At 46.5% G+C, this 25,880-nt stretch overlaps 7 protein-coding genes across 7 annotated transcripts; 3 read left to right on the top strand and 4 right to left on the bottom strand.

The window, feature by feature from the left end:
- Positions 1-3,670: 3,670 nt before the first annotated feature.
- On the top strand, positions 3,671-7,671 carry AGABI2DRAFT_188941 (hypothetical protein). Its single transcript, XM_006457279.1, has 7 exons — positions 3,671-4,189; positions 4,247-4,468; positions 4,524-4,697; positions 4,760-4,846; positions 4,944-5,036; positions 5,094-5,595; positions 5,648-7,671. Exons 1-7 carry the CDS (start codon positions 3,698-3,700, stop codon positions 7,042-7,044), a joined length of 2,967 nt encoding a protein of 988 aa, XP_006457342.1. The 5' UTR covers positions 3,671-3,697; the 3' UTR covers positions 7,045-7,671.
- A 2,098-nt stretch (positions 7,672-9,769) lies between these two features.
- AGABI2DRAFT_212695 (glycoside hydrolase family 63 protein) lies at positions 9,770-14,211 on the bottom strand (the record flags this gene model as incomplete). The annotated part of the gene is made up of 18 exons (XM_006457278.1): positions 9,770-9,836; positions 9,888-10,019; positions 10,076-10,107; positions 10,165-10,232; positions 10,286-10,338; positions 10,389-10,565; positions 10,634-10,704; positions 10,757-10,887; positions 10,939-11,053; positions 11,104-11,383; positions 11,473-11,542; positions 11,610-11,771; positions 11,822-11,923; positions 11,977-12,162; positions 12,219-12,265; positions 12,316-13,224; positions 13,273-13,695; positions 13,768-14,211. 17 exons carry the CDS (start codon positions 14,209-14,211, stop codon positions 9,903-9,905), a joined length of 3,387 nt encoding a protein of 1,128 aa, XP_006457341.1. The 3' UTR covers positions 9,770-9,836; positions 9,888-9,902.
- Positions 14,212-16,385: 2,174 nt separating this feature from the next.
- Positions 16,386-18,715, top strand: AGABI2DRAFT_229703 (hypothetical protein; the record flags this gene model as incomplete). Its single annotated transcript, XM_006457277.1, has 7 exons — positions 16,386-16,846; positions 16,907-17,162; positions 17,223-17,627; positions 17,675-17,938; positions 17,989-18,315; positions 18,382-18,511; positions 18,577-18,715. The coding sequence occupies 6 exons, from the start codon at positions 16,386-16,388 to the stop codon at positions 18,505-18,507; spliced, it is 1,839 nt and encodes a 612-aa protein (XP_006457340.1). The 3' UTR covers positions 18,508-18,511; positions 18,577-18,715.
- Positions 18,716-20,022: 1,307 nt separating this feature from the next.
- On the bottom strand, positions 20,023-20,359 carry AGABI2DRAFT_196093 (hypothetical protein; the record flags this gene model as incomplete). Its single annotated transcript, XM_006457276.1, has 1 exon — positions 20,023-20,359. A coding segment is annotated over exon 1 (291 nt), but the record flags the coding sequence as incomplete, so codon positions are not given.
- Positions 20,360-21,894: 1,535 nt separating this feature from the next.
- AGABI2DRAFT_196092 (hypothetical protein) lies at positions 21,895-22,275 on the top strand. The gene has a single exon (XM_006457275.1). It carries the CDS (start codon positions 21,902-21,904, stop codon positions 22,154-22,156), a length of 255 nt encoding a protein of 84 aa, XP_006457338.1. The 5' UTR covers positions 21,895-21,901; the 3' UTR covers positions 22,157-22,275.
- Positions 22,276-22,979: 704 nt separating this feature from the next.
- AGABI2DRAFT_196091 (hypothetical protein) lies at positions 22,980-24,251 on the bottom strand (the record flags this gene model as incomplete). Its single annotated transcript, XM_006457274.1, has 1 exon — positions 22,980-24,251. A coding segment is annotated over exon 1 (1,062 nt), but the record flags the coding sequence as incomplete, so codon positions are not given.
- Positions 24,223-25,761, bottom strand: AGABI2DRAFT_196090 (hypothetical protein). The gene is made up of 7 exons (XM_006457273.1): positions 25,694-25,761; positions 25,505-25,639; positions 25,406-25,442; positions 25,267-25,348; positions 24,786-25,208; positions 24,555-24,722; positions 24,223-24,502 (listed from the first exon to the last, which is right to left on the bottom strand). The coding sequence occupies exons 2-7, from the start codon at positions 25,576-25,578 to the stop codon at positions 24,429-24,431; spliced, it is 858 nt and encodes a 285-aa protein (XP_006457336.1). The 5' UTR covers positions 25,579-25,639; positions 25,694-25,761; the 3' UTR covers positions 24,223-24,428.
- Positions 25,762-25,880: the final 119 nt, after the last annotated feature.

The following is a 25,880-nucleotide window of genomic DNA, read 5'->3' as shown; positions in this document are numbered from 1 at the left end:
CTACTGTCGTTGGTCACCAGGGCACTCCCTACGAGCTCCGAAGTTTGAATCGTGTCCCCTGGGCTTACCTCATGAAACCTGGATTTTGGATACATCAGAAGATTGATCGTTTCTCGCGGATTTAATGGCACATGCTGTGGGCCCAGCTCATTGAAAACAACTGGTTACAAACCACATATCCTCTTCTGACAAGTAACTTATATAATTGTGCCCTGCACATTGCACAATCCCTATCAGGCGCGTGCTTCTTACTGAAATGACAAACACTTTTGACCCTTCTTGGGCTTGGACACGACAACGAAAAAGATTTATCATTGATGCGCATAGATGATCAATTGGACGGGTCACTCAATAAGTGGAGACGTGGGCATTTCGTAGGCAACCACGTACGTCAATCATTCGGGACGGTTGCTGCATGACTCTTTGAAGCCTTCAGGACTGCAGATTAAAAGTAACTGCAGGGTCTTATTTTATTATAAGTGCTCAGCTTCCTCGCCGTAACCTACCGCGACCTTAGATCATCCTACAACTCCTGGAACGGAATAAGAACTGAGTTGATAGCAATATACTAGGCATATTCGCAATCACCCAAGCTCCAGATTGAATGAATCACATTTTGGGTACCCATCCGATCGAACAACCAATTGTTATGCGTGTGATAACAAAACGCTGCACCAAACAGCTCCTCGTAATCCGGATCTATCTATCCATCATATGCTCGCACACCACCTACTTCTTGGAGTCCATCAATCTTTAACCAAAGATTCCAATGCATCTCACATGCTTACTGATAAGCTATCTCTATTCAGTCTTCTTCTCTACTACAACACGTGAGGTTCGAAGCCAACGAACCTCCCCAAGCTATACATAAATGCGGTCTCTTAAAAAATCTCTGCTCTTTTACCGTGGCAATGGTTGGGTGGCTGAGTGACATATCTGTCAGGAGGAAGACTTCTCGCGACAAATCCCCAGAAGCATACATATATAGTCGAAACGTTTTGGTGTAGGAGATTTTTTCTAAAATTCGTGAGTTGTGCTGTCTTTGGGGTTTTTGGAAAAACGAGTGGGGGAAGCCGGGAGAATTTTTGTACCTTATACTATTACTTTATAAACCTTTTCGAGATTTGTGGGATCATTGCTTTCACTGCGTCATTGACGTGTTCTCAAGCACGCTAATTTGAGGCAACTCTTCTCATCTCATTTTTATGTTTATCTCAAACTTCTTGAAGCCTGGGCAGTCAATTACTGTTTCCGGGTATGACGACAGATTGATGCGGATTGATCTATTGCACTCACGCGAAGAATACTTCTGACTTACCCCACAACAACACTAAAAAAAAATACGCGAGAAACCCGAAGGATAACATAAAAGTGGAGTTTATGTGTATATGTGAAAATTTACCATCACCACTAAGAAGTAAATGAAAACATGGTGAGTTGATTAGATCCTCTTTCAAGGGTTTCCGCTTCTAGATATTCAGTAGATCTAAGAAGTTTTTCAAAAACATCCCCATTCCGAAGGAAAATCGTTTACAATTCGAAAACGTTCACCTTGTGGGAGGTTTGGGTTGTGAACCTTTTTTTTTGGCTTTTTGCTGTTGATCATCAAAGATTCTTTGAATATGACACAGAAGATGAGATGGAATAGGATAGACGAGGCCTTGAGGCGGCAACCCGTCGTGATCAAAGTTAATGTTACTGATGATCATCATATGTGATAAGCAATAATTGGTGTCGTCGGGTTCTAAGGAACAATTTGACTCGCTCTTCACTGAGTACCACGTAGATGTAATATGTATCTCTTTCTGGACTATCTTCCAAATTGGTCGTTCTTGGGTTTCACAACAGTCAGTGCGTTGTTAATCATCAACTATGAAGATCAATGCCAAGTCGACACTTGAGTACTATCGAACGGAGATCCTAATACATTGCACGTTATAGAGCCCTGCGCCTTGGATCATTAAATTGACAAGAATTTTAGATCTTTATTTCATTAACCTATGAAACGATGCGCACGAGGCGGATGATGAATCTGTTTGACATGGAATATGGAATATACAGTTATTGAGATTATCACTGTATCGGTTACCAGTCGACCGGCGACCAGCAAGGTTGGTCATCGGTCATTGTTTGAAACAATGGACCATATTGATTGATACCCGCACAATGCGACAAGCCCCCTGTGATGAATAATCTATAATATGTGAATGTTATAAGTAAGTACTTCAATGAAGCATCACATACTGCATCAACGCATTTGACATATGTTGTGATATATCTTCTTGCTTTAAGTGTAGCGTCGAGCCTATGAGTATCCGGTTTGATATCTTAAGAAACGAGTACCTTGAAGTACGTTATTGCGGTTGTTGTGGAGTACAAACTCAGGAGGCACGAAATATCTTTGAACCGTAATCCACGAAATCATAACTTCAAAATTAGGCAATATAATATAATTCCAGATTCCCAAATTAACGTTTTTCTTCCCTCGACTAAAGATTTAATTCATATAACAAATCTGCATATAAGACGACCGGACTGTTGGTTTTGTTTGTTCATGATCAAAATGGTTTATTTTCGGGACTTTTGGACAATGGTTTCCTTTTGTTGGCCAAAAGACCTCACCGTGACATTGCCAGGACAGGATAAATAGCACCCGGTTGTGGCGTTTATCTGTAGAGTTATTTTTAGTTTATCATATTTCATGTTCAAACTCGAGGTTGGGTCTGAATCCTCTATGACGGTCTATTCTGATAGTCGCCGGCGTATAATCTCCTTGACTGTGATTGAAGGTCTGATATCAGATGTTTATTGCGTTAGATGGAAAGTAGGAGTTAATTGATGGGTTTGCGAGCGCAGTCGTATTGACGGTTTGGCAGTGCTCGGTGAACTTGGCCTCTATACTGATGGCATGCGACGTAGCTTTCAATGAGATCAGGTTGGGCCCCCAAGTATCAGTCGTTGCATCGCATCGTCCTGGAGGTCCGGACATGTCAGTCATATAAAGTATGATCTATATCCATTTGGTAGTCCCGACTGATTTTTTCGGTGTTGTTGGACGACGTAGTTTGCGAGATCTCGGAGAAATCGAGGGTGCTGATAGCTGCGATATAAAGAGTGCAATTTATCAGAGAGGCGTAACGGATTCCTGGGGTAGCATGGACGAATTTGTGGGGTATTAAGCGCTGTCGTAAGTATTTACAGTTTGGACGGAGTTGATCAGGTTGGTTGGATCCGGATTGATGAACCTTGATGCATTGAGGAAAAAGCAGAAAGGAAACATTCTGGCTGTTGTAGCTAATAATTGTTGTTGACCTTTTAACTCGGGGTGTTACCCCAGCTCACGTGTAAACGTAATCCTGGTGATTACAATGCAGACGGTCGAGTGGAGATGATGGGAAAGCGAGGTCGGCAGATTGTTGTTCTTGTTCTTACAATGGGCGCCAGCTTGTTTCGCCTTGACAAAGGGAGAGCGGAAATAGGATGAGCCGCGAGTGTTGTTGTTGAAGGAGACCGAGCATTGCCAAGAGAGAGATTATTCTGGCCTGGTGTACACGGGGGACGAGCCGACGGAGAGAGAGGGTGTCGCGTGGAGGAGAGATCTGGAGTGAGATCAGGGGTGTTTCCTAAAGCGGAGTGTGAAAAAGGGCTGCAGTGCAGCAGTTGTCGACTGCAGCCACCACCCCTTTCGCTTTCCTTCATGGCTTCCGTCGCAGGCCGCAAAAAGTCCGTCGTCTCCAGCGCGGGTCTCCACATCGACACCCCCGTCGCCAACAACACCCTCCTCAACAAGGCCGCAAACCAGTCCACCTCTCTCTACCAGCAATGCTCCTCCCTCCGCGCCCGCCTCTTGCGCATCCACGGCTTTGCCCACTACTTCTCTCTCGCAGCGACACCCAACTCCCGCCAGTCTACAGACCCCGTCACCCAGCTCTGGGACCTCTTCTCTATCGGCATCTCCCTCTGCTACATCTTCGACCAGCTACCCGCGGAAGCCGGCTTTCCTAAAATCAACCATTCAGAGTACAACCCGGACACATACGATATCAACCCAGATCGCGAAAAGAAACATGCCATTGCCCTCTTCGCTATCCAGGTCCGCTCCCCCCAAGTCACCCACGCTATACCCGAATGCGAACCCTTCACCGTTACCGACATCTGGAATCGTGAATCGACAGACGGTTTGGTCAAGGTGAGTTGTGTCATCCTCTCCTTGTTCGCGCGTTTGTTGACGTGCGTGGCCTTGTAGGTGATTAATACCGTAACCGCTATTGTCAACCATCTCCCCCCGGACGCTTTTGACCCGCCACCCGCATCATCCCCCTCCCTTGACGCCAACAACTCTTGTGACAACCTCCTAAGCGATACCCTCCCGCAACCGGCCAACGCCCAGGAGATGGCCAGGAATAACATCATTCGTGAGATGGTCGAGACCGAACGGAAATATGTCCAGGACCTCGAAACCATGCAGGTACGATCTATCACTCGAACACCGATTTCAGGAGTAGTCATCTTATCGTTTATAGAAATATTCAAACGCCCTTTCGCAAGGGAATTATATTGATCAAGATACCATCCATCTCCTCTTCCCGAACCTGAACAAACTTCTCAACTTTCAACGCAAATTCCTCATCCGTTTTGAAAGCACGGGGGAGGCTCAGTGGCAAGACCAACGCTGGGGGCTGCCGTTTATCGAAAGTGTGAGTCACAAGTATCGTTTTCGGATATCTCATCAATGCTAATGCGCAATTCAACTTTACAGGAAGATGACTTTGCCGTCTATGAGCCATACTGTGCTAATTACACCAATGCGTCCGAGCTTATGCTTACCCACGAACAGAGTCTGATGGTCAGTGCCAATCCTTGTTCGGTGTGAATGTCGTCCTGACAACTTTATCCTTCCTCGCCTCGGTCTTTTCCGTACCTCCCCAAATACCCCCAAACAGCCTCTGAACCATTTGATCAACGTCAAAGGCGAACTGCCCGCCTTTCTTATCAAACCAGTTCAGCGAGTCTGCAAATATCCCCTCCTCCTCGATGTACGTCTCTCTCTTACCCTGTTTTCCCCCCGCATATACTCACTTCACATGCTATAGCAACTCCTCAAAACCCTCTCACCCGCAGCATACCCTCACTACGACGAACTCAAGAAGGGTTCAGACGCCGCCAAGCGAATCACTGACAAGATCAACGAAGCGCAACGCCGCGCCGAGAACGAACAGACTGTCAAAAGCTTGGCGACTCGCATTGACGACTGGAAAGGTCATCATCTCGAGAATTTCGGTGAACTGCTCCTTGATGACGTTTTTACCGTCACAAAGTCGGACATTGACAGGGAGTATCATGTCTTTCTGTTCGAGAAAATCATCTTGTGCTGCAAAGAAGTCCTACCAGGCCAGCAAAACGGGAACAAGAAGCCTGTCAAGAATAACTCGATACTCAAGAAGCAGGCTAGCACTCCAACGCCTTTGAATACTGCCGCCGCAGCGGCTGCTTCAGCTCCAAACCATCGGAAAAACACGCCTCTTCTTTTGAAAGGTCGCATTTTTCTGGGCAACGTCACACAAGCAGTCCCTGCACCGCCGCGGAGCTCTATCGGTGTGTATTTTTCCCGTCTGAACTTGGTGAACCTGTATCTGATTTCCTATAGGACCTGGCATGGCTGCGCAGCACTCACTTGCCGTATGGTGGAAAGGAGATGATGATCTCGAATTCTTCACCTTGAAGTGCCGTAACGAGGAGCAAATGCGTAAATGGGAATCCCAGGTCAATCGTCTTATCAGAGAGGCTGCTGCACGTCGAGCCTCGGACAGAAACCTGCCACGCCTTAATGGTCGATCCATACCTCCACCCTCTTCGCGAGCCACCTCTTCTATCGGATCTGTTGGATCGGGATATTCTTATCCCTCGGCCACCTCCTATAGCAGTACACCCACGGCTTACACACCGAATTCCTCCGGCAATCCCAAGGCCGTCCGCAGTCAACCATACAACAACAGCATTTATCATGAAATGGCTGGTGGATATCCCAATGGTCCTTCCGGCTATCCATCCCACGATCATGATGGATTTACGGATGACGATGATTTCGAGGAGTATCCGGCTACTACGTCTTCTAGTAGCTACACATCTTCTGGCCGTGGAACCCCTGTCAACGGACGAGTACTTCCCACGCCTATCGAGACTCATGACCAACGTTCACGGGCATACACTGAGGATGTCAACGGCACGACGATGTCGCAGTGGAGAAATCAACAGCTTTCACAATCGCAGTTTTCTGCCCATTCTCCCATAACTCCGCGAAACCAGGCAAACTCACAAAGTTTCCCTCCTGATCCAGCATATGGATCTGGGGCGCCACCTCAGAGACCTCCCTTGAGAAGTCAATTCAGCTCTACGCGGCTTAAGACTGGACACGAAGGCAGTGAACACAGGAGTCGCGCGCCCACACCGACGCACAGTGCTGGCGTACTTCCATCACATGCGCAACAACAATACATCCCTCACCTTCACCGAAGCCGGAGTGCGAGTCAGCCGAATGCTTATGTTCCGCCAATGGGAGCCCCACCACCGTTACCGACTCATGTGCCGTATTCTAATTGGGGATCACGGGATCACGGGACGAGTGGCAATAAGCGCGGAAGTGGGTCTAGCCAGTCGACTGCTGGTAGCTCAGAATATTCACCGAACAGCTCATCACCGATCACTCCCTTTGGTTCGAGTGAATCGTCGTTGGCGGGTATTCATGCCAATGGCCACCACGCGAACGGTACCTCTCAAGACCAGTCTCCGCCCGTGAAAGTCAAGGTACATTTCCATGAGGATATCTTTGTGATTCAGGTACCGCGCGTGACGGAATTCGATGACCTAGTGGAGAAGGTTGGAAAGAAAATTAGGTTGTGTGGACCTAGACGCGATGATGGACCATTGAAAGTCAAGTATAGGGATGAGGATGGTGATTTGGTGTCTCTCGGGTCGACGGAAGATGTTCAAATTGCATTTGAATCGTTCAGGCCTGGTGGACAGGTGACCTTGTTTGTAACGTAGGCTGGAATGCTACTCCACCTTCCCTGACGTCGCTCGAGAAGGCCGTTCCCCGTTGTTTTCCCCTCCCCCTCCTCCCTTCATTTCTCTTGATTCTGTTGGGCATCTTTCAGTTGTGACATCTTGTGTTCCACTTCGTTCGTTTCATTGTATCTACACTCATTTGTTTCCTGTTCACTCTTGCATTGTATATTCCAATCACACGGAGCATTCATTCATCTCAATCTTCACTTTTCCTTTTTTTTGCGTAATTTGGGATTGATTGACAACCGAGTTCTTTTATCTTTCCCGGCACGTCAGCAATTCTTGACTGCTCCGAGGCATCGCGGCTTCCTCCGCGAGATTCCGCATCTGCGACACATTCTCCGCAACACCCCCAATGTCCATCGCTTCTCCAAAAGGATTTTCCCACTGCTTACTCGCGCTTTCATTCGCATTTCCCAAAAAAGTCCCCCCGAGCATTCCGTATTTTGTGGGGCAACACTGCATTTATTTCGCACAATAAATAATGCTAGCTTCGTGACTCCTTACATTAGCCTTACCTAGTCGTTCGTTTTTATGCCATCCTTTTCTCGTCTTCGATATGCACACACTCCTTTCTTTTCCTCTCACTCTCACTCTCTCACTCTCTGCTTGTCTCTCTCTCTCTCTCTCAACCACCCTCGTATATGTCAACATATTTCGACATCGTTTCCTGTCACATTTTTGAACCCTCAGTATATGTCACTTGGAATTTTCTTTCATATCTCTCTATGTTCTTTGTCGCTATCATCAGTCTTTTTTGCAATTGTCGATTTTTTCTGGATTTATTTTTTTCTTCTCTCTCTTTCTTTTTGACGTGCCAGACTGTGTGTTTTTTTTTTTGGTACACACTTTCTTTCTTTCTTTCTTTTTTCCCCCTTGTTTTTGAGATTGGAATGTTTCAAACTGGAATGTTTTTAGTGTTCACATTTTGAGACGTATTATAGAGGTTCTCAGAATATATAAGTTTTTATTTTTATTTTCAGTTTTGTTGTGATTTGAGTTGATTTGAGGGATCAATTCTGTTTTTTGCTTATGCGCAACACAAAGTATGGGAAGTTTGGTTGGTGGTGATACGTTTATTGACTACGACAGAACATCATAAGATATTCTGTTATGTCCCGTTTGGTGTAACGGTTACTAGGCTGATTAAGGTAGCCCTGCTTACAACGGGTCCAAGCTTGGTTCGGTTTGAAGTGTTCGTAAGGTGATGGATGATGATGCGTTTTTTTAGGTGAGTGAAAGAAGTAGAAGTAGAAGGTGATGAGGATGATATCATTTTTGTGTTAGTTGACAACCGCGAGATATAGTTTTTGGGGTTGAGTTCTTTTATATATATATATATATTGAGAAGCTGAACTGGGGGAAGTCCGAGTATAGAGTCGAGTCCGTGGTATATCCGAACGTTTTCTTTGAGAAACTCAGTTCCTTTCTTTCTTTTTGATATATTATACATTGGTGGTTGTTTGGACTTGAGGCTTTTGAATTTTCGGTCCGTTATATCGGAGAGAAGGTCTGATTTTAACTCCAATTTAGACCGCTGAGAAGGAGAGAGGGTACAACTGGGGTACAACTTCGAAATATGTATACGTATATGTACATATATGTTCAAACCTTAAAATACTACTAAGAAAGAAAAGAAGGGGTGTTTCATGGGAAGTCCATCCCGTAGAATTGAGATCTTTTTATATATAAGTAGTAATTACTCCGATCTTGTTGTAAAAAAACGTTATTTTTGAAAACGGACGTCGTTCTTGTGGGATTTGTATTTATGTCGACGTGCGATGATCGTTGACACCGGTGATCGAGCAGCACAAAATGATGGCGAGATATCAATGATGTGCTTACTGGGATATATTAGTCTGCTCAATTGAGGTAATACTTCGATTTCTGGTCAGAAACTTCGACGAAGATAAGTTTCATTCGTATCAAACAAAGATAGCGTGGGAGAGCACCACGAACACTTGTTTTTATTACTATTAAAGCGCTGGAAGCAGTATCACCATATTGACCGACATGTTGGCGGTGGTAAAGAGCTACAACACAATTAACTTTGTTTTGCCAAGATGTCGAGGCAGGGGGGAATTGAGCAACGTCTGTCAGTTATTTGACGTTCATTTGTCAAGGTACGGTTGATCCGCGGAGTGAAGATCTTAAATTCCTTTATTCTCAGATTTATAGCAGCACTTGACCAGCTGTTAGTATACGGTCCGTGTCCTATCTGACTCGATAAACATCCAAGGCGTTATTCCTAGACTTCTCATAATCGATCTACAGGTACAATTTACCGCCGTCTGCTCATATACCTAATAAGAGATAAACATTAGGCCTGTCAAAAATGTGAGGTAAAACATTGTTGGAGTGCGTGAGAGGCCTCAGGAGGGCTCGGCATTCAGCTGAGCCAAGCAAGTCAAATGGTGCCCGAGCAGTGCCGCCCTACATAGTGATAGATGTGCCTCCCACCACTTTGATGAACGGTACGGGCCTCTCGGGCCTTCTCCAGAGATCTCTATCACTTCCATGAACTTCCTTCCAATCTCATCTGCATTTTCCGAGTCGGTGATAAGTAGGCCACTGAGGAAGCGTAGACGAATGTACTAATCTGTTCGATCTTGCACTTTTGAGAATCCTTCTAACCGTTTGGAATTACCAATTTGGTATGCAGGTGGGGCATAGCATATTTCTAGCGTACATAGTCTACATCAGTAACTTTCTATTTTTGATTGGGCAATAAATTTGAAACTCGTAACATTTTAGTGAAGATAATTCCAAGCCTGTAATAACTTCAGATGCACTGCGCCGAACCCTGTCGCTTGGGAGCATACCTATTTGTCAAGCAATTATAGTGCGTCAGGCGAGATGTCATAAAGAGTGCGAATTTCGCTGGAGCTAAACATGCTATAAGCCGACTTAGGTGGCTCATCATGATCAACTGCGGACTGGGGATCAATTGTTTCCTATTGAAAACATGTAAGAGGTCAAGTTGATGCTGAGAGTTGGGCAAGAGACATACGTCAAAGTAATGATGGACAACGCTGCGAGGAGCTGTTTTCACACTCAATCAGAACACAATCTGAGCATGAGATGAGGGGAAGAGCCTACTTTTGGGCGTCCTCGGCAAACGACAGGTCACTCCGCTTTGAAGAATATGATATGCTACTAGGCCCGACCTAGCGATAAATTAACACACGCAGCTGCGAATCCCCCACGACGGGTCACTCACCATCCTGTTTGGTGAGAGGCACCTAACCCTTTGCCAGTGTCTGCGTGGAAGAACTATCAAGCATCAGGTGGGGAACTTTAGAGGCTACAAACAAGGACCGTACTTCGTAGAACCAAACATAGTCACGGAAATGAGGATCGTAGTCTAATTTTGTGCTGCCTCCATTAGTCGCTCGGCGACCCTCCACATCCCGACCGAAGATATGGATGATGCGATGTTGGATTTCTTCTGCTACTGAAGCAAGATTCATGTAAAACCCACTACCGGTAGGACATTCAACCTAATAATTCACCCGAACGGTAAACATCAGGGACAGATGACAATGCGAATTGCGCCAATTTTACCAACCTGAAGATCGTCGCCATAGTACTGGTAGAAACGCTGAAGACTTTCGATGAGCAAAAAGTTGGTAGCAAGCCCTGAATAGCGTGTAAAATTTATGCACCCCGAGACGCGAAAATCACGGCTCACAAATTGGTCCTCTCCAGTTTGAATTACCACCAAACATCCCTGAGAGTGAATCGCCAGGCCAATAGGGAACTTCGTAATGATGTCCGTGGACCTCCATCCCCCACGGGTGCTCTTTGTGAAGCTTCGATAATCTGAGTTCGAAAACATGAGTTTGGGAGTTGCAACCGATTGGCCTTGCTTACGATCTAATACCGTGCTCACTGAGGAATTCATCCTCGTCCAACATCTTTTCCAGGATCATAACAAGCCTCTCCTTGCTTGCCAAGGCTAACAATCTGCGCTGGTCCTTTCCAACAACTGCGGCAACCTCAATATACTAGGGAAATATGATATCATCAATCTCTCACCTTTCATATTCGCCATATTCCTATTCGCCATTTGTGACCTATTGTCTATGAACCACTCCATCCGCTTTTTGAATCCAGGGAATCGGTTTATTGTGGCCGGTTCGAGCACCAGCGTCGCATAGAGAGGCATGAGTCCAACCAAGCTTCTTACGGGTAGCTGCTTGGAACCTCCGTTTCCAAAATCAATGACATCGTAATACATTCCATCTTTCTCGTTCCACAGGCTGTTTTCTTGATCGCCTTCCTTGAACGTCATAGCATCCGCGATGAAAATAAAATGCTAGATCCGTGGTAAAGCATCAAGTTACAGATTGAAGGAAGCCGGTTAAAAATTGCATGGGATCCCACATGGAGCGGGAATTAACTCACCTCGAAAAACTTGGAAGCAATATCTTCATACACGGCATTGTGCTTCGCCAATTCTAAAGCCATGTTAAGCCTGAAAAAAAAAGAAAACCAGACATAAATTGATACTGTGGCGAGGATCGGCAAGTCTAGAACCTTACATGTTCAAACAATAGAATGCCATCCATGCAGTCCCATCGGCCTGACGGAGGGTTCCACCAGTGGGAAGCGGTTCTGAGCGATTGAATACTCCGATGTTATCTAATCCCAAGAAGCCTCCTTCGAACACGTTTTTTCCATCTTGGTCTTTCCGATTGACCCACCTAAAAGAAACCCTATTAGAAAGTGGTCGCACATCATTTGCTGAACGTACCATGTGAAGTTTAAAAGTAACTTTTGGAAAACGCGTTCAAGGAAAGGAAGATCCTCTCGCCCGTGCAACTTACGTTCAATTTTGAAGACTCGGAATGTAGCCCTTGCAATGTCAGTTTATAATGGGTAATGCATGATATCATTGCTTAGACTTACCAGGCATGCACTGGAGGATTGACATCGCTGAAATTCCACTCGTAGGCCGGGATTTGCCCGTCGGGTTTCATATACCACTCCCGTGTCAAGAGGTCTAGCTGTTTCTTGGCAAACGAAGGGTCGACAACGGCCAATGGTATACAATGGAAAGCAGTGTCCCAAGCGGCAAAAAAGGGATATTCCCACCTATTTGTCCAAAGACGATTAGGTGGAATCAACCAATTATGAGAATACTATATTACTTATCGGGCATCGAAAGTACATCTTCGATATGTAGGTGACGCCAATGCTAGTAAAAGACATGAAAACAAGCTTAAGGATAATAAAGAGTGAACTTACTTGATTCCTAATATGTTTCCGTTCGGGTGGAGGAGCAGGTTGGGCCGGATCACCTTCTAACCACTCCTTCTGAATAAATCGGTAATACTGCTTAGTCCATAACATGCCACCCAGCGCCTGCCGCATAACCTGCTTCAAATCTTCGCTAATCATACCAAGTCCGAGGGCGTTATAAAATTCGTCAGCCTCTTGCCTGCGCTCTTCGATCGTATCATCGAACAGTACTTCATCCTCTAAACTGGGGTCGCTACCAATTCGAGAAGGGGTTAGCTTCAAGCGCACGACAGCACATCCACCCCCGGGTACATTATCAAAGGTGTAGTGTGCGGCAGACTTGGTGCCCTCCATATTCATATTGACGTAGGACTGCGTAGGAGGGAAAGGCGTGCAGGGACCTTCTTCAGGAGAATTACATTCCGAGGCCCCATGAAGGGATCGAGGACGGATTCTTTGGATAAATGTGTCCTCCTTTTCAGAATCATGAACGGGGGGCCTATGGCTCGCTATGATATGATCATGGAAAGCGTCCTTGACATATAGAGTTTGATTGGTTCCACCATAAAGTCGGCTGAAGTTGGTATCGTTTTCGGTAAAGAGAAGCTCCGGATCTACTGAGTCTATCCCAGAAGTGCTATCAAATTCATTCGTGGGCCCGACAGGCGGAGGTGAAGGTAAACAATGGAGATGAGTCTTGCCCAGAGTAGGATGGCGAGCAGTGATGGTGCTTGTTTTATCCTTCCCCCGCACTGAGCCAGTCAGGTTGGGCTTGGGAGGTGTCTCCAGCGGCCATGACCAGGTATTTGGGAACCACAGCTGGGGTATAACGTGGAGTGTCGCGGGGTCGGGTCCGCGGTTGTAAGCTGTAATGCGGATGCTGATGTTATCTGGACGGTTTTCGTCTTTAGCATACTACAGTCAAGTCAGGAATAGAGTCAATAGTTAAATTGCATTACAAACCTCGACGAAAACATCCCAATAGCGATCTTCTTCAAATGCATCAGTATCTAGAATTTCAAATTCAGAGACTGTTCGGTCCCTACGCTGGTTCTCTCTGACCAGCTCCTCATAAGGATACCTCTTTTGCGGATATTTGTACAAGAATTTCATATACGAGTGTGTCGGCGTCGAGTCGAGGTAGTAATACAACTCCTTGACATCCTCACCATGATTTCCTTGGTGTCCGGTTACGCCGAACAATCTTTCTTTGAGTATAGGATCCTCGCCATTCCAGAATGAAAGCGCGAAGCATAAACGCTGGTGGTTATCAGAGATGCCCGCGATACCGTCTTCACCCCAGCGATACGCTCTCGATCGCGCATGTTCATGCGGGAAGTGACTCCAAGCGTCTCCATTCGCGGAATAATCTTCCCTTACAGTTGCCTTATAATAAGAATGAGCTTTCCACGAACAATTCGAAGGGCTAAGATTCCAAAGCTATGAAGGCAGACTTACCCATTGTCGGTCGCTCAGATACGGACCCCACCTCTTCCAATGATTCTCTTTCTTGTCATCTTGTTGCAATCGATATCTCTCGGCACCCTCATACTCAGGCCCTAATTTTTGCGCCAATCTTGTTCTAAAAAGCACACTAGATTCTTCTTTGTCACCGTATTCTTCAACTTCGGCACCAGTGACCGCGTCTTCTTCACCCGTCTCCCCTCTAGATCCAGCAATAGCAGCCTTGGGTGATTGATCTGATGTGGGTTTTCTTGGCAGAGGAGAAGGAACTGGTTTTGGCGTTGGGATGATAAGAGTCAATCCAGTGCCTTGTCCCACGGGAGAAGCAGTAGGTGTTTGAGGAGATCCAGATCGCTCAACTTCCTGAGTAGCTTTACTCTCCACCACCCCGGTCCCGAATATCTTCTGCTGTACTTCCTTGACGCTAGAGTTGGTCATCGGTCGAGGTTGAAAACTGCGCTCCACGTTGAGCGCTTTCTTTAGACACTCTGTGATGGGCTCAGGATGGAGAGGTGAAGATTGCAGAAATCGACTAGATGATGCCTCGATGATGCTTCGATGACATATGATATCACCGACCTAACCATGATCACACGTGATGGCTGCAATACTGCCGCTGATTCCTGAAGTGACTTCAAAGAGCTGACTGAACCAGTGATTCCAAGTCTGCCGTTTCGATCTTAGCTTCATCACATACCCAATAACGAGCCTTGGACGGCCACGTACATGTTCAGGGTGGTAATAAAGTGGTTTTTGCTGAAGATTGACCAGGAGCCATAAACGCCTCACAGGTCACTCGCCGGATATCTTCAAAAAGCTTACTTGCATTCTGACCGTCAGTGCTGCAGCTCAGGCTTCTGGAAGCCGTATCAATACGTTTGTATGATCCATGAGTGTAAGAAAATCCTCACCAGTCGTTTTTATCTTCTTGAAGACGTTCTTAACGAAATCAGCACGCATGCTCGATCGTGGCAGAAGACGAACGGTTGAAAACCTATAGCCACAGTGAAAAGCAAGATAGTCATCTCTAGCCAGAGTTAGCGGTGGATCTCTCCAAGGAATTTGATTGCACTGATATCCTGGTGATATTGTTCAATCCATTATATGCATTAAGAAGAGAGTAGAGCAACCTACATACATCAACTTAGCCAACGGCCATCATGCAAACCCGTTTCCGGGGTAAGTGACTAAAACAATTAAACAACCTTATAACCATGCAACGATAAAGTTTTCTGGGTGCACAAGGTTTCTGCAGGATCCTCTGGTTATGTAGGGAAAACCTAGGAGAAGTCCTCATGTCACACAGGACAAATTACCCAGGGATCCTCCGAGATACACCTCGTACAACACGCAGATACATATGTCAGCCACGTCAAGAGAATCGAGCTGGAGGCAAGACATTTATATCAGCATGGCACACGAGAATGTTGAGTATTCTCGAGCCTGTATGGGATACTAGTCGTTGACGATCAAGAAGCATGAGAAAAAGAATCACAGAACTACTGGTTTAAATATGCACTCTGGCGAGATCAGCTCTCTATCTCTTGCCTGCCCAGGCTGCCGCTGAAGATCCGAAGGTGCCGCTCCGACCGTAGCAAGTGGAGATATCCACTTGAACGGGCATACGATCCAGCCAAACGTCGAACTAGACGTGTATAGTGTGTGTTGCCTGACACTTGTTACTAGCCCTGGCAATATTACTTTGGCTTACTGTTGTGGGAATTAGATTCATATATCGGGGGACTAATAAGACAGACCAATGATTGATGCAAGTCTACAGGCTTTTAATTTAGGACCGAATTGGTGGGATGGCCTGCCAAGCCCAGATCCACATGGTTTCTAACATGACCATCCAATGTCATAGGTGAGATTCTTGGTGTCGATTGGATCAAGTACCACGTGGATGTTGATACTTCAACGACAGGTCAGTAACCTTCGTGCGGTTGACATCCTTATAGATTTAAGTGATGAAGTCGTGAATGTCGATCATCGAACTCGTACTGGCAATTGAGTACTTGACAGTGTGAGGGTGGTATGAGTGTATTCTACTTACTATATTTTTCCTTGAACTTGAGTCGTGATATGTAATGGATTATTGGAGACTTCAGTCTCCTGCCCAATGACAGCTGGGAGCTACGTTTTTGTACCAATCGAATGGAGACGAAAACGACTTATGACAGCTGGGAGCTACGTTTTTGTACCAATCGAATGGAGACGAAAACGACTTAAGCTTGCCCAATATTCGGGGAATTCAGAGCTTGATATCGGTCCAGATTCGAAGGCCGCAAGTTTGCTATTTCCTCATCAGTATGTGGCACCTTCATCGGTAGGCCGCCGTACATTTGAATTGGAGGTCAAGCATGAAGCTCATTTCTAGACCGTCATGGCCGGATTTTCCTCGGAAGACCTGCCCCAAAGGTCTGAGTGTATGAGAGAAACAGTCCTATGCAGCGTTGCTGCGGTGCGATCTGGGTTTGACAATGGTCAAGAAGGAACGGTTGCTGGAACGTTTACGAAGAATGGGCAGTGGGGATATAAATACATTATACTGTTCCCACGAATACGGAACGTAATTTCGCAAAATAAACATCTTTGATTGATTTTGTTACTTTATGGATTCCCTCTTCGCAAAGGCAGATGCTATAAAACCTCTAGCGAAACGTCAAAAAACATCCCACAAATCATCTCAAAATGCTTCCAAGAGACCCTCCACGGAAAACCACACTGCTCAGTCTGTCTCAAAACATACATCTGTGCCGAGATCTCTCCTGCCAGCTTCCAACGAATCACCCGATGTACCCAAGTTTTCGCACATAGCGAATAAAAAACTCAGAGGAGAGCTCCAACGGCAGTCCGCACATAATGCGCGGGCAAAGGCCCTCGTGCAAGATACGGCGGAAATGTTGATGGTGGAAGACGCTGGTAAAATCCAGGTTGAGGGGGAGTCGGAGAGAACGTGGAGAATAGGACAGAACGAAGTCGTGCAATCCGCTGGACAGGAAGCTGCTAAGGGAAGAAGAGAATTGAAGTTGGATGGAGGCCCTTACCGCACGAGATATACCAGGAATGGACGGTACGTTTCCGAAGCATTTTTCATCTTAACCATAAAGTCTGAAAAACTCCCTTTCCACAGACACTTAGCTGTTGCTGGACGTTCTGGTCATGTTGCTGCATTCGATTGGCAAACAGGCACCCTACACACCGAATTACAGCTTCAGGAAACATGTCGCGATATCACCTTTTTGCAAGACCTCACCTATTTCGCCGTTGCGCAGAAGAAATACGTGTATATCTACGACAGGGATGGTGTCGAATTACATTGCCTTAAAGCTCATATTGAACCAACGCGACTCGAGTTCTTACCATATCATTGGTTATTAGCATCAGTTGTAGGTCCTTTATCTCATCATCAAAAAGCGAACGAAATATTCAATGCTTGAAATGTGTAGGGGAACGCAGGATACCTAAAGTATCAAGACACGTCCACCGGCCAACTTCTTGTCGAACACCGAACCAAACTCGGTGCATGTACAACAATGACACAAAACCTTCACAACGCCGTCATCCACCTAGGTCACCAAAATGGTTGTATTACACTTTGGACCCCAAATCTACCACACCCCGCCGTTCAACTTTTAGCGCATATGGGTCCTGTATCGAGTGTGAGCGTTGATCCCAGTGCAGGCGGAAGGTACATGGCTAGTTCAGGAAAGGATGGGACGGTCAAAGTTTGGGATTGTAGGAATTGGAAGGGAGCTATCCGAGAATGGAGTACGAGAGGGAGCGGAAGTGAAGTCGAGGTCGAATGGAGCCAAAGAGGCTTTTTGGGCGTCACCAGTGGTGGAAATGTTAATGTGAGGCTCTTGTCCCTCCTCCAAGCTAGGCGCTGATAATTCGTTAGATATATACGCCTCCATCAATTCACCGTACTTTCAATGGTCACGTCCAACCACCTTTATACCTCACGCATCCCATTCCCAGTCGTCCCCTCACTTCTCTTCGATTCGCACCATTCCAGGATGTTCTTACAATAGGTCACAATGCCGGTATCTCAAGCATCCTCGTACCAGGATCAGGTGAACCAAACTTCGATTCCACAGAAGCTGATCCTTTCGAAAATCGAAAAGCGAGAAGGGAAAAAGAAGTTAAAGCCTTACTCGACAAAGTATGTTCTGCAGCTAAATCCGCTACCTTGATAACTGACGATGGTCTTAGATTCAACCTGACCTTATCAGTCTCGACCCGGAATTCGTTGGGACCCTTTCTCGACCTTCAAAGCTCGTTACTTCTGATGGCAAACCCGCGACGGACACACCATACGCTCGTCTACCACGCTTTGATCGTCTGCGCGTATCAGGGAAAGTTGACAAGACTGAGGATGCTGATGCTATTGACGAAGTTATGGACGACGACGATGACGGTAGTAAAGAGGAGAAAGCAAAACTGAGGGAAGAAAAACAAAAGAAAAAAATGAGAGGGAAGAATAAGAGTATGAAGAGGTATCTGAGGAAACAGAGGAAGAATGTCATCGATCCCGCGACCGTAAGCCTCTTTTTCATACATAAATTCCAAAACATTGATTGATATAATTAATCTCTTTACCCGCAGGCCGCAGTTAGGGCCAAATTAGACAAAATGAAAGACGAAAAGAGGAAGGCGATATTAGCGAGGAAAGGGATTGTAGAAGAAAAGAAGAGACCATCGGCGTTGGATAGGTTTCAACGTAAAAAGTGAAGATGTATGTGATCTTTCATGTTCTTTCGTCTTAAACTTTGTCTCAACGAGTTCGAATCCAACTTCTAGGCTTCACCATATTTAATCAATCTGTTTATCATTACATTTAACTCGCTAAAGGGGTCGACTCCCGAATGCATAGTAGGAGAGACAATGATCAACGGAAGGGCTCTTCTCTTAGAGTTGTAACCTCCGCGCATTTTCCCTGCCTCGCGTACTCAAGTTAGTCTGGTTGAGACTTAAGCCACCCACACCAATTTATAAGGCTAGAGCACCAGCTGGCAAAAAGTCGAACCAGCCATTAGCAAGCCTCATAAGGCGACACGGCTCCCTTGAACATTTTGACACTTTTCTTGTCAACTGATCTTCAACACTCAATCATCCACTCACACAGCGCCATTAAGCAAAAGAAAATCCATTTAAGCTGATATTCACTCAAAAAAGTGATATACCATTAAAGAAAGGAAAGAAGTAGATCCCATACCGAAAACACACTATCAGAAAGAAAAGAAAAAGAGAGAGATGATGTCCGACGAGATATGACCGACCATATATAATGTACATATACAAATACATACCCAACACAAAAAGGGAGGGCATCATCAGGGGAGGAGAGGAGAGACAACGGAGTAAACGAAAAAAGGAGAGTAGGAGGAGGGTAAAAGAGAAGATACATGTAACGAAAATCAAGTCGTCGTTTGTCGAAAGAAAAAAAAGTAAATTCCCAGAACTCGGAAGTACGAAAAAAAGGGAAAAAGAACGAGAAAAAAAATGAAAAGAGAAATCCAATGATGATAGTTTAAATATTGAAAATCTTCAATATGTCGTGTCGAAAATGTATTGTGTACGATAATGCATTGTGTGCGTGGTATATAAATATAAAAGAGAGAGGAAAGGGAAAAAGAAAGTTTTAAACTCCCAAATATATTACCGACGATGGAGAGAGAATAATATTTTAAATAAAATAGATGATTGCGTGAGTAGGAGATAGAAAAAGGACTTGGACAGAGAAAGAGAGAGCTCGAAAAGAGAGAGAGAGAGAGAGAGAGAGAGAGAGAGAGAGAGAGAGAGAGAGAGAGAGAGAGAGAGAGAGAGTTGAGGGTATGATGTTGATAGAATGCCAGTATAAAATAACAACTAAAAAAAAATCCCAATAAGCTCCTCCACAACTCATCATAAAAAAAAACATCAAAACATACCCAAAAAGACAAAAGAAAAATCCAATCCCCCAGGAAAAAAATTCCAGCCCGAGGAACAAAAAAAAAACAACACACTTCCTTTCACCGCCTTACTCCTATATCCAAATCCAACAACACACTCTGCGTCCAATCCTCATCTTTATCATCATCCAGCAGTCCGAGATGATTAATCGACGATGTTTGCGATGAAAACGAGGCAGCTCTACCCCTCCCCATGATAGTTCTCCTCTTACTTCTCATCCCATAGTTATCATCATCATCATCATCATCCTCATCCTCATCGTCTTCTTCACTACTAGTCCCACCACCATCATCTCGCCCTTCTTGCTGACCATAGATACGTAAATCAAGCACCGAAGTCGAAGACCCATATCTATCAGCAATCGGCGTCTTACCAACCAAAGTCTTCACTCCCTCCGCCCTCCCCTTCCCCTTCACACCCCCTCCCACTTTCTCCTCCTCCTTCCCCTCCCTCTTTTTCTTCTCCAACACATCCTCTCGTCGTTCACCATCAAGTCCAGCAGTATCCGGCGGCGACACATCCAATCCCAACTCCATCCTCAAAGACGGTCCACCCTCTTTAATCGGTGTATCCAACACCGGCACCATCTCAACCCCACTCCCTCTTCCACTCCCATCACCCCACCCCCCAGGCGCAGTAACAGCCGACACCGGTGTCGAAACCGACGAATCACTCGAAACAGATCCTTCATACCGATGCACACCAGGCACACCCATCATCAACCTCAACTGTTGTTGCTGTTGCTGTTGCTGCTGCTGCTGCTGTAGTTGCATTTGTAATTGCAACAACTGCTGCTGCTGAGCAGCAAAATCCTGTTGCGAATGTAAAATCGGCGCAGACAACGACGAAGCCGACCTCTCTTCCAACGGTACCTTCCCCATCCCCATCATCACCAACTCTCTCGAAGAATTCGAATGATAACTCTTATGATTCAACGATCCAGCACTCCTCTTCGCAAACAACATCTTCAAAGACGGTTTATGCATATGTAACCCCCTCAATCCATTTCTCCCACCATCACCACCACCAGCGCCTGAATGTAAAGAATCCACAGAGGATCCCGGTCCGGTGGGTTCGGATCCCGACGACCCATTCGACGAAGCCCGCTGACTAAACGTCGACAAACTCGGGAATGATAACGTCGGTATCGATCGTCTCTTCGGACTAAGAGGCGTCTGCGGAAGCGACTTGTCCAAAGTCAACTTGTACCTCGACATAGCTGGCGATGGTGTCATAGATTGTTGAGATGTCGGTATAGAAATATACGGTAGTGGGTTACTGATGGCCAGTCTCCTCGGTTCACCCACCACCGGTGATCTTGACAAAACAACACCGGGAGATACAGATTCGAAAACCTGTATCCTCAACTTCTCCCCGTCATCATCATCATCAACCTCCTTCCCGGATAAATCCTTAACAGTATCCAACGCACCCATTCCCAAATCATTCATCGAAGACTGAGCCGACGAAGTCAACGGCGTCGAAATCGACGACTCAACAGAAGAAGACAATACTTCTTCTCCCCCCTCTCCCCCCTCCCATTCCTCCTCCTCTCCTCTCTTCATCTCCGAATGTCGTTCAAAAGACGACATATCATCAGTTATCACCGAACTTTCCGTAGTCGAAGTATCTCTCGACAACGAAACCAACGCGGACGAAGCATCCGAAGCCGAAGAAGCTTCAGATCTCGAATCAAGGTAAACAGTAGGTATTTCAGGTCGATTCACGACCGTCCACCGCCGTTGACCATTGATTTCTTCTTCTTCCACTTCTTCTCCACCTTCCATTTCTTCTTCCTCCTCTTCACCTTCACTTCTTCCTTCTTCATCTCCCTCTTTATCCTCACGTCTGATATCCAACACCATCGTCTCCCTCTTCACATCCAAAACACCCTCATTATCAACCAACCCATCCCAAACACTCTCCTCCTCACACAACACCCTCAACAACTGCGCACTCACACTCAACGTTGGCAAAAACGGTACCAACAAATTCCCCAAAGGCATCCTCGTCATCTTAAACTCCCTCGCCGTCGCCCTAATCAACTCCACAACCGTCCTCAACAAATCCCTATTTTCCACCGGCAGTTTCGCAATCAACGACCGGAGAGCGGATATAAGACTATGCGAAGGAGGTTTCATACCATTGAAAGATGGCATGGCAAGCGTAGACAATGATGGAGGTTTGCGAAGGTTATGAGGTGAAAATGCGGCTGAAGAAGAGGATAACGACGATACAGTCGACGACGGCGATTGTGCGGAAAGAGGTTTTTGACTTGTCGGTAAACCTATACCCCTTCTCATTCCACCACCCATTAGAGATGCTGGTGAGGAAGGAGGATCATAAGAGGTTGAAGAGCTCTCTTGCTCAATCACAGCATCAAAATACTGCGATAGCTTCTGCGTCAAGATATGCTCTGGAACTTTAAAAATGGATTCAATTACGTTGGACTGATAGATGTGTATTAATTTAGTACTCACGTTCGCGAAGATAAGCCTTGAAAACTGATGCAACTGCATGGGGATCCAAATCCCCCGGTGTACAACCTGACATATCATAATCCGCCCCTGCAAAGGCTCATTTAAAATTCCTACACGAGGTAAAACAGGAGATCCAACGCACCAGTATCAAATTCAGTCCGGAGCCTTGTGACATGGGCGGCTCGACCGGGAACTCTGCGAAAGAAAATCACAGTTCCGTCAGTCAAATTTTCATAACGAGAGAAATGAATCCAAAAATGATCAATGAGAAGCCTTTGATATGAATACCGACGACACGCATAAACTCCACAAGGAAAAGAAAGAAAAAATTTCCTCTACCAAATAAATAGCAGACAGATACCCACCTGAAAAGACCTTCTTCCTGGACACCCCATATCAGCATATGTTGAGCACATCTCACTACAATAGCAGGCAACATCCTCTTCTCATAAATCTTCAATTCCGGCCTTTCCAAGAGTCCCCTCCCACCACCTTCCTCATCCCCCACACTCCTATCCTTCCCGACCCAGATCGCCGTCTCCCTCACACATGAAGCCAGCTCCCGCCTAAAAACGATGCCAACTCCCTTTACGGGGACCCGTAGACAAACACCCAGCAGAGGACCAGAAGGGCCATAATTATCCCTGTCTGAACTACACGTCGACACCGACCCAAAGGAGCGTGAAGTACTATGTGCGCCAGGCTTTCTCATCCTCTTCTCCTTTCTTCCCTCACGCTGACTCTTCTTCTTAATCTCATCAATATTCACAGCATGCATACTACCGCTACACGCTGCCACACCTTGCTTTGACGGTGTTCGCCCGGGATTTAAAACGCCCCATTCGCTAGGAAAAGCCGAAGGTGCCGTTGAACTGATGGAGGCCGAACTGGAATAACCAGAAGCCGAAGATATTGATACAGAAGATATAGACTCGGAACCGCCACCACCCTGGGAAGCATTCGAGCCCATATGACCCAAAGCGCCTCTCACCCTTTCCACGGCTCGTTTTGCGAGTCCAGCAGCGGGAGCAAAACTACTCGTGATGCTAACGGCTGTTTGTCGAAATGAAGGTGGTGCAGCGGGATGGTTAGGCGCGGGTCGTCGATTAGGATAAGTGAAAGTGGATACATTGTGTGTGGGAACGTGGGGAAGCTGTCGATTCACATCAGAAAGTGGGGCTGCTCCTATCCATGAAGTGCTGGATGAAGGTGATGGCAACGTCGTCGTCGTCCTAGAGGCTGATAAGGGAGGTTGGTTATAGAAGCCTTCGCATATCGAATACGATGGGTGTTTGAGGTCGGCTGCGGACACGCTCGGAGTAAGATGATCCAAGGGAGGGGTTGAAGGAATGTTGAGGGACATGGAGCGTCTCTTCAGAGGATGGGTTGGCAGGCTGTCTCCTCTCGTCGGCAGCATTGAAAGAGGAGCTTCATCAACGCTCTTGAAAGACGAATCGTCGTCTTCCTGCAATGAGCCCAGGTCGCCATCAACAGCACTCAGCCGCTTGTTGACGCCCCCTAATGCCGAGGCACCATTACCAGGCACGATTGTATGTGTTGATTGGAAAGACTCGGCCATGGAGACGGGCCTGGACGATCGCGGACCATTAGCACCAGGCCGAATGGTCGAGTGACTGATCGTCGAGTCGCTTTTTCGCTTATCGGCAGTCTCCAGCAGAATCCCCTCAGAATCAGACTTGGCTCTTGGCCTCTTGGCCTCACGTTGGAGATGTGTGGGGGTGTGTTGAGAAAACGATGAGGTTGGAAGGGATGGCAGGGCAGGATGTTCGTTACTGGCCATGTAATTGACTGCAGATTCGATAGCATCGGTCATGGGAATGATGGAGGCTCTGTTGCAGTTGGAGATTGGGGGTGGGGCGAGCGGGGCATGTAACTGCTGTGGGGGAGCCGATTTGGGTGGTAGTGGCGGCGGCGGCGGTGGCGGGGGCGGGGCTGGGGGCAGAGAGCGCTGTGTGTCATGGTTCGCAACCTCTTCTGGTTTTTTGCGGCGGGTAAAGGCGCGTCTGAAGAGAAAGGGTTTGCTGGGGGAGTTGCCCATGAGAGAAGAGGAGTTGGGAGCAGTGGCCGCGAGCAGCTGGGCCTTGGGCGAGACGGACATCTCCGCGCGACGCCCTGCCTGCATGTTGGCGCGTGGAGGAGAGAATACAGTCACGTATGTCACACAAACATATCATTGCTACATACACGTGCTATAGTCTACTAGTACTCCAGTAGTGTCTCCTTCACCAGCTCATACGTGAAAAACGACGTCGCAATACTCGGCGCAACCTTCACTGTAAAAAACAATTCAACGGTCACTCTCTCCAGTCTCAAACATCCACTTACACAAGTTGGGCCACAGCCCCCGGTACAACCCTCGCACCCCTTCCGATCGCACGGTGCTCCTCAGCGCATCCACTGCACCATGATACTTGGGTCCCCCTGCCATCCCGGTCACCTGCATCTTTCGCCGTAGTACATCAAACGGATACGTCAATGTTTGCGATATCGACCCTGACCCATCGCCAAATCAATTTCCGGGTAAGGTACCCAGATATCATTATTATTATAACTCACCTGCAAGCGCACCACAACTCAGTTTCCTCCAAACACTCGTTTTCCCAGGAGGCGTGATGATCCCTCGCAGCGCCTCGTACGCCGCAAAATTGATCCCCACATATGGCGCAACCCCCACCGCCGTCGTCACAATTCCCCTATACAACCCCTTCACCCCTCCTTCCTCCCTCATCACCTTCAGTGTCATCCCCCACACCGTCAAGTCTTTCGCCGAATACCTCGATTTCAACGCATCCCTCGCGGCGGTGTGATACCCGGAGGCCAACACTGCGCTTGGTTTCGCCGCTACCGACGGTAATGGACCCCCTGTTCCACTCGTCGCAGCTGCCACATTAACACCACCATGAGTTGGTGCCACAAATGCAACAGATGCCGTTGCTATAGATAGCCTTGACCGTACCAAATCCAACGGGTAAGTAGTAGCTAAATGACGACATCAATCACAACAAACCTCCCCCAAAAAAAATTAGCTTATACTGACAGACAGAAGTAATCCCAGCAAGAGCGCCGGCAAGCAACCGCTTTGGCGTGTCCAATCCTTGGTCACTATGTCGCGTAATAAACTAAAACCAGAGCACGGTAAACGTCAGTCATCCACAACCGTGCTCCTGCAACCGCACCTTTTTCAACTGCTCATACGTCGTAAACTGCACCGCGCTGTACGAATCAAATTAAGCCAAACTCGCTTAAATACCCGAAAAAAATGGTTGCTTTCATACCTGTAAGGAACAATCCTCAAACAATTAATCCCATTTCCACGCATGAAACCTTGGAAACCTTCTTCCCTCCACATCCTCACCAGACTTTTCCAAACTCCATTATACGATGATTGAGATCCTTTGGGTTGTACTTGTCTACCAAGTTTATCAATTTACAACAGAATTTTTTTTTTTACTAGCACTACTCACTGAATGATCTTTAATCTTTCTAAAGGACTAACAACAGTTCTAGATGCAGCGCCCGCACAACCGCCGGCTAAAAAAAAAAATCAAAACATTTGATCAATCATCGGAGTTGGTCAACAACCGAACAACCAAAAAACGAAACACATCACCAACCCAACCAAAAAAAGGGGGACAATAACTCACCAATGAA

The sequence above is a fragment of the Agaricus bisporus genome, assembly GCF_000300575.1.
Source record: "Agaricus bisporus var. bisporus H97 unplaced genomic scaffold AGABI2scaffold_16, whole genome shotgun sequence".
Lineage (NCBI taxonomy): Eukaryota > Fungi > Basidiomycota > Agaricomycetes > Agaricales > Agaricaceae > Agaricus > Agaricus bisporus.
This window is presented reverse-complemented; position numbering and strand designations above follow the sequence as displayed.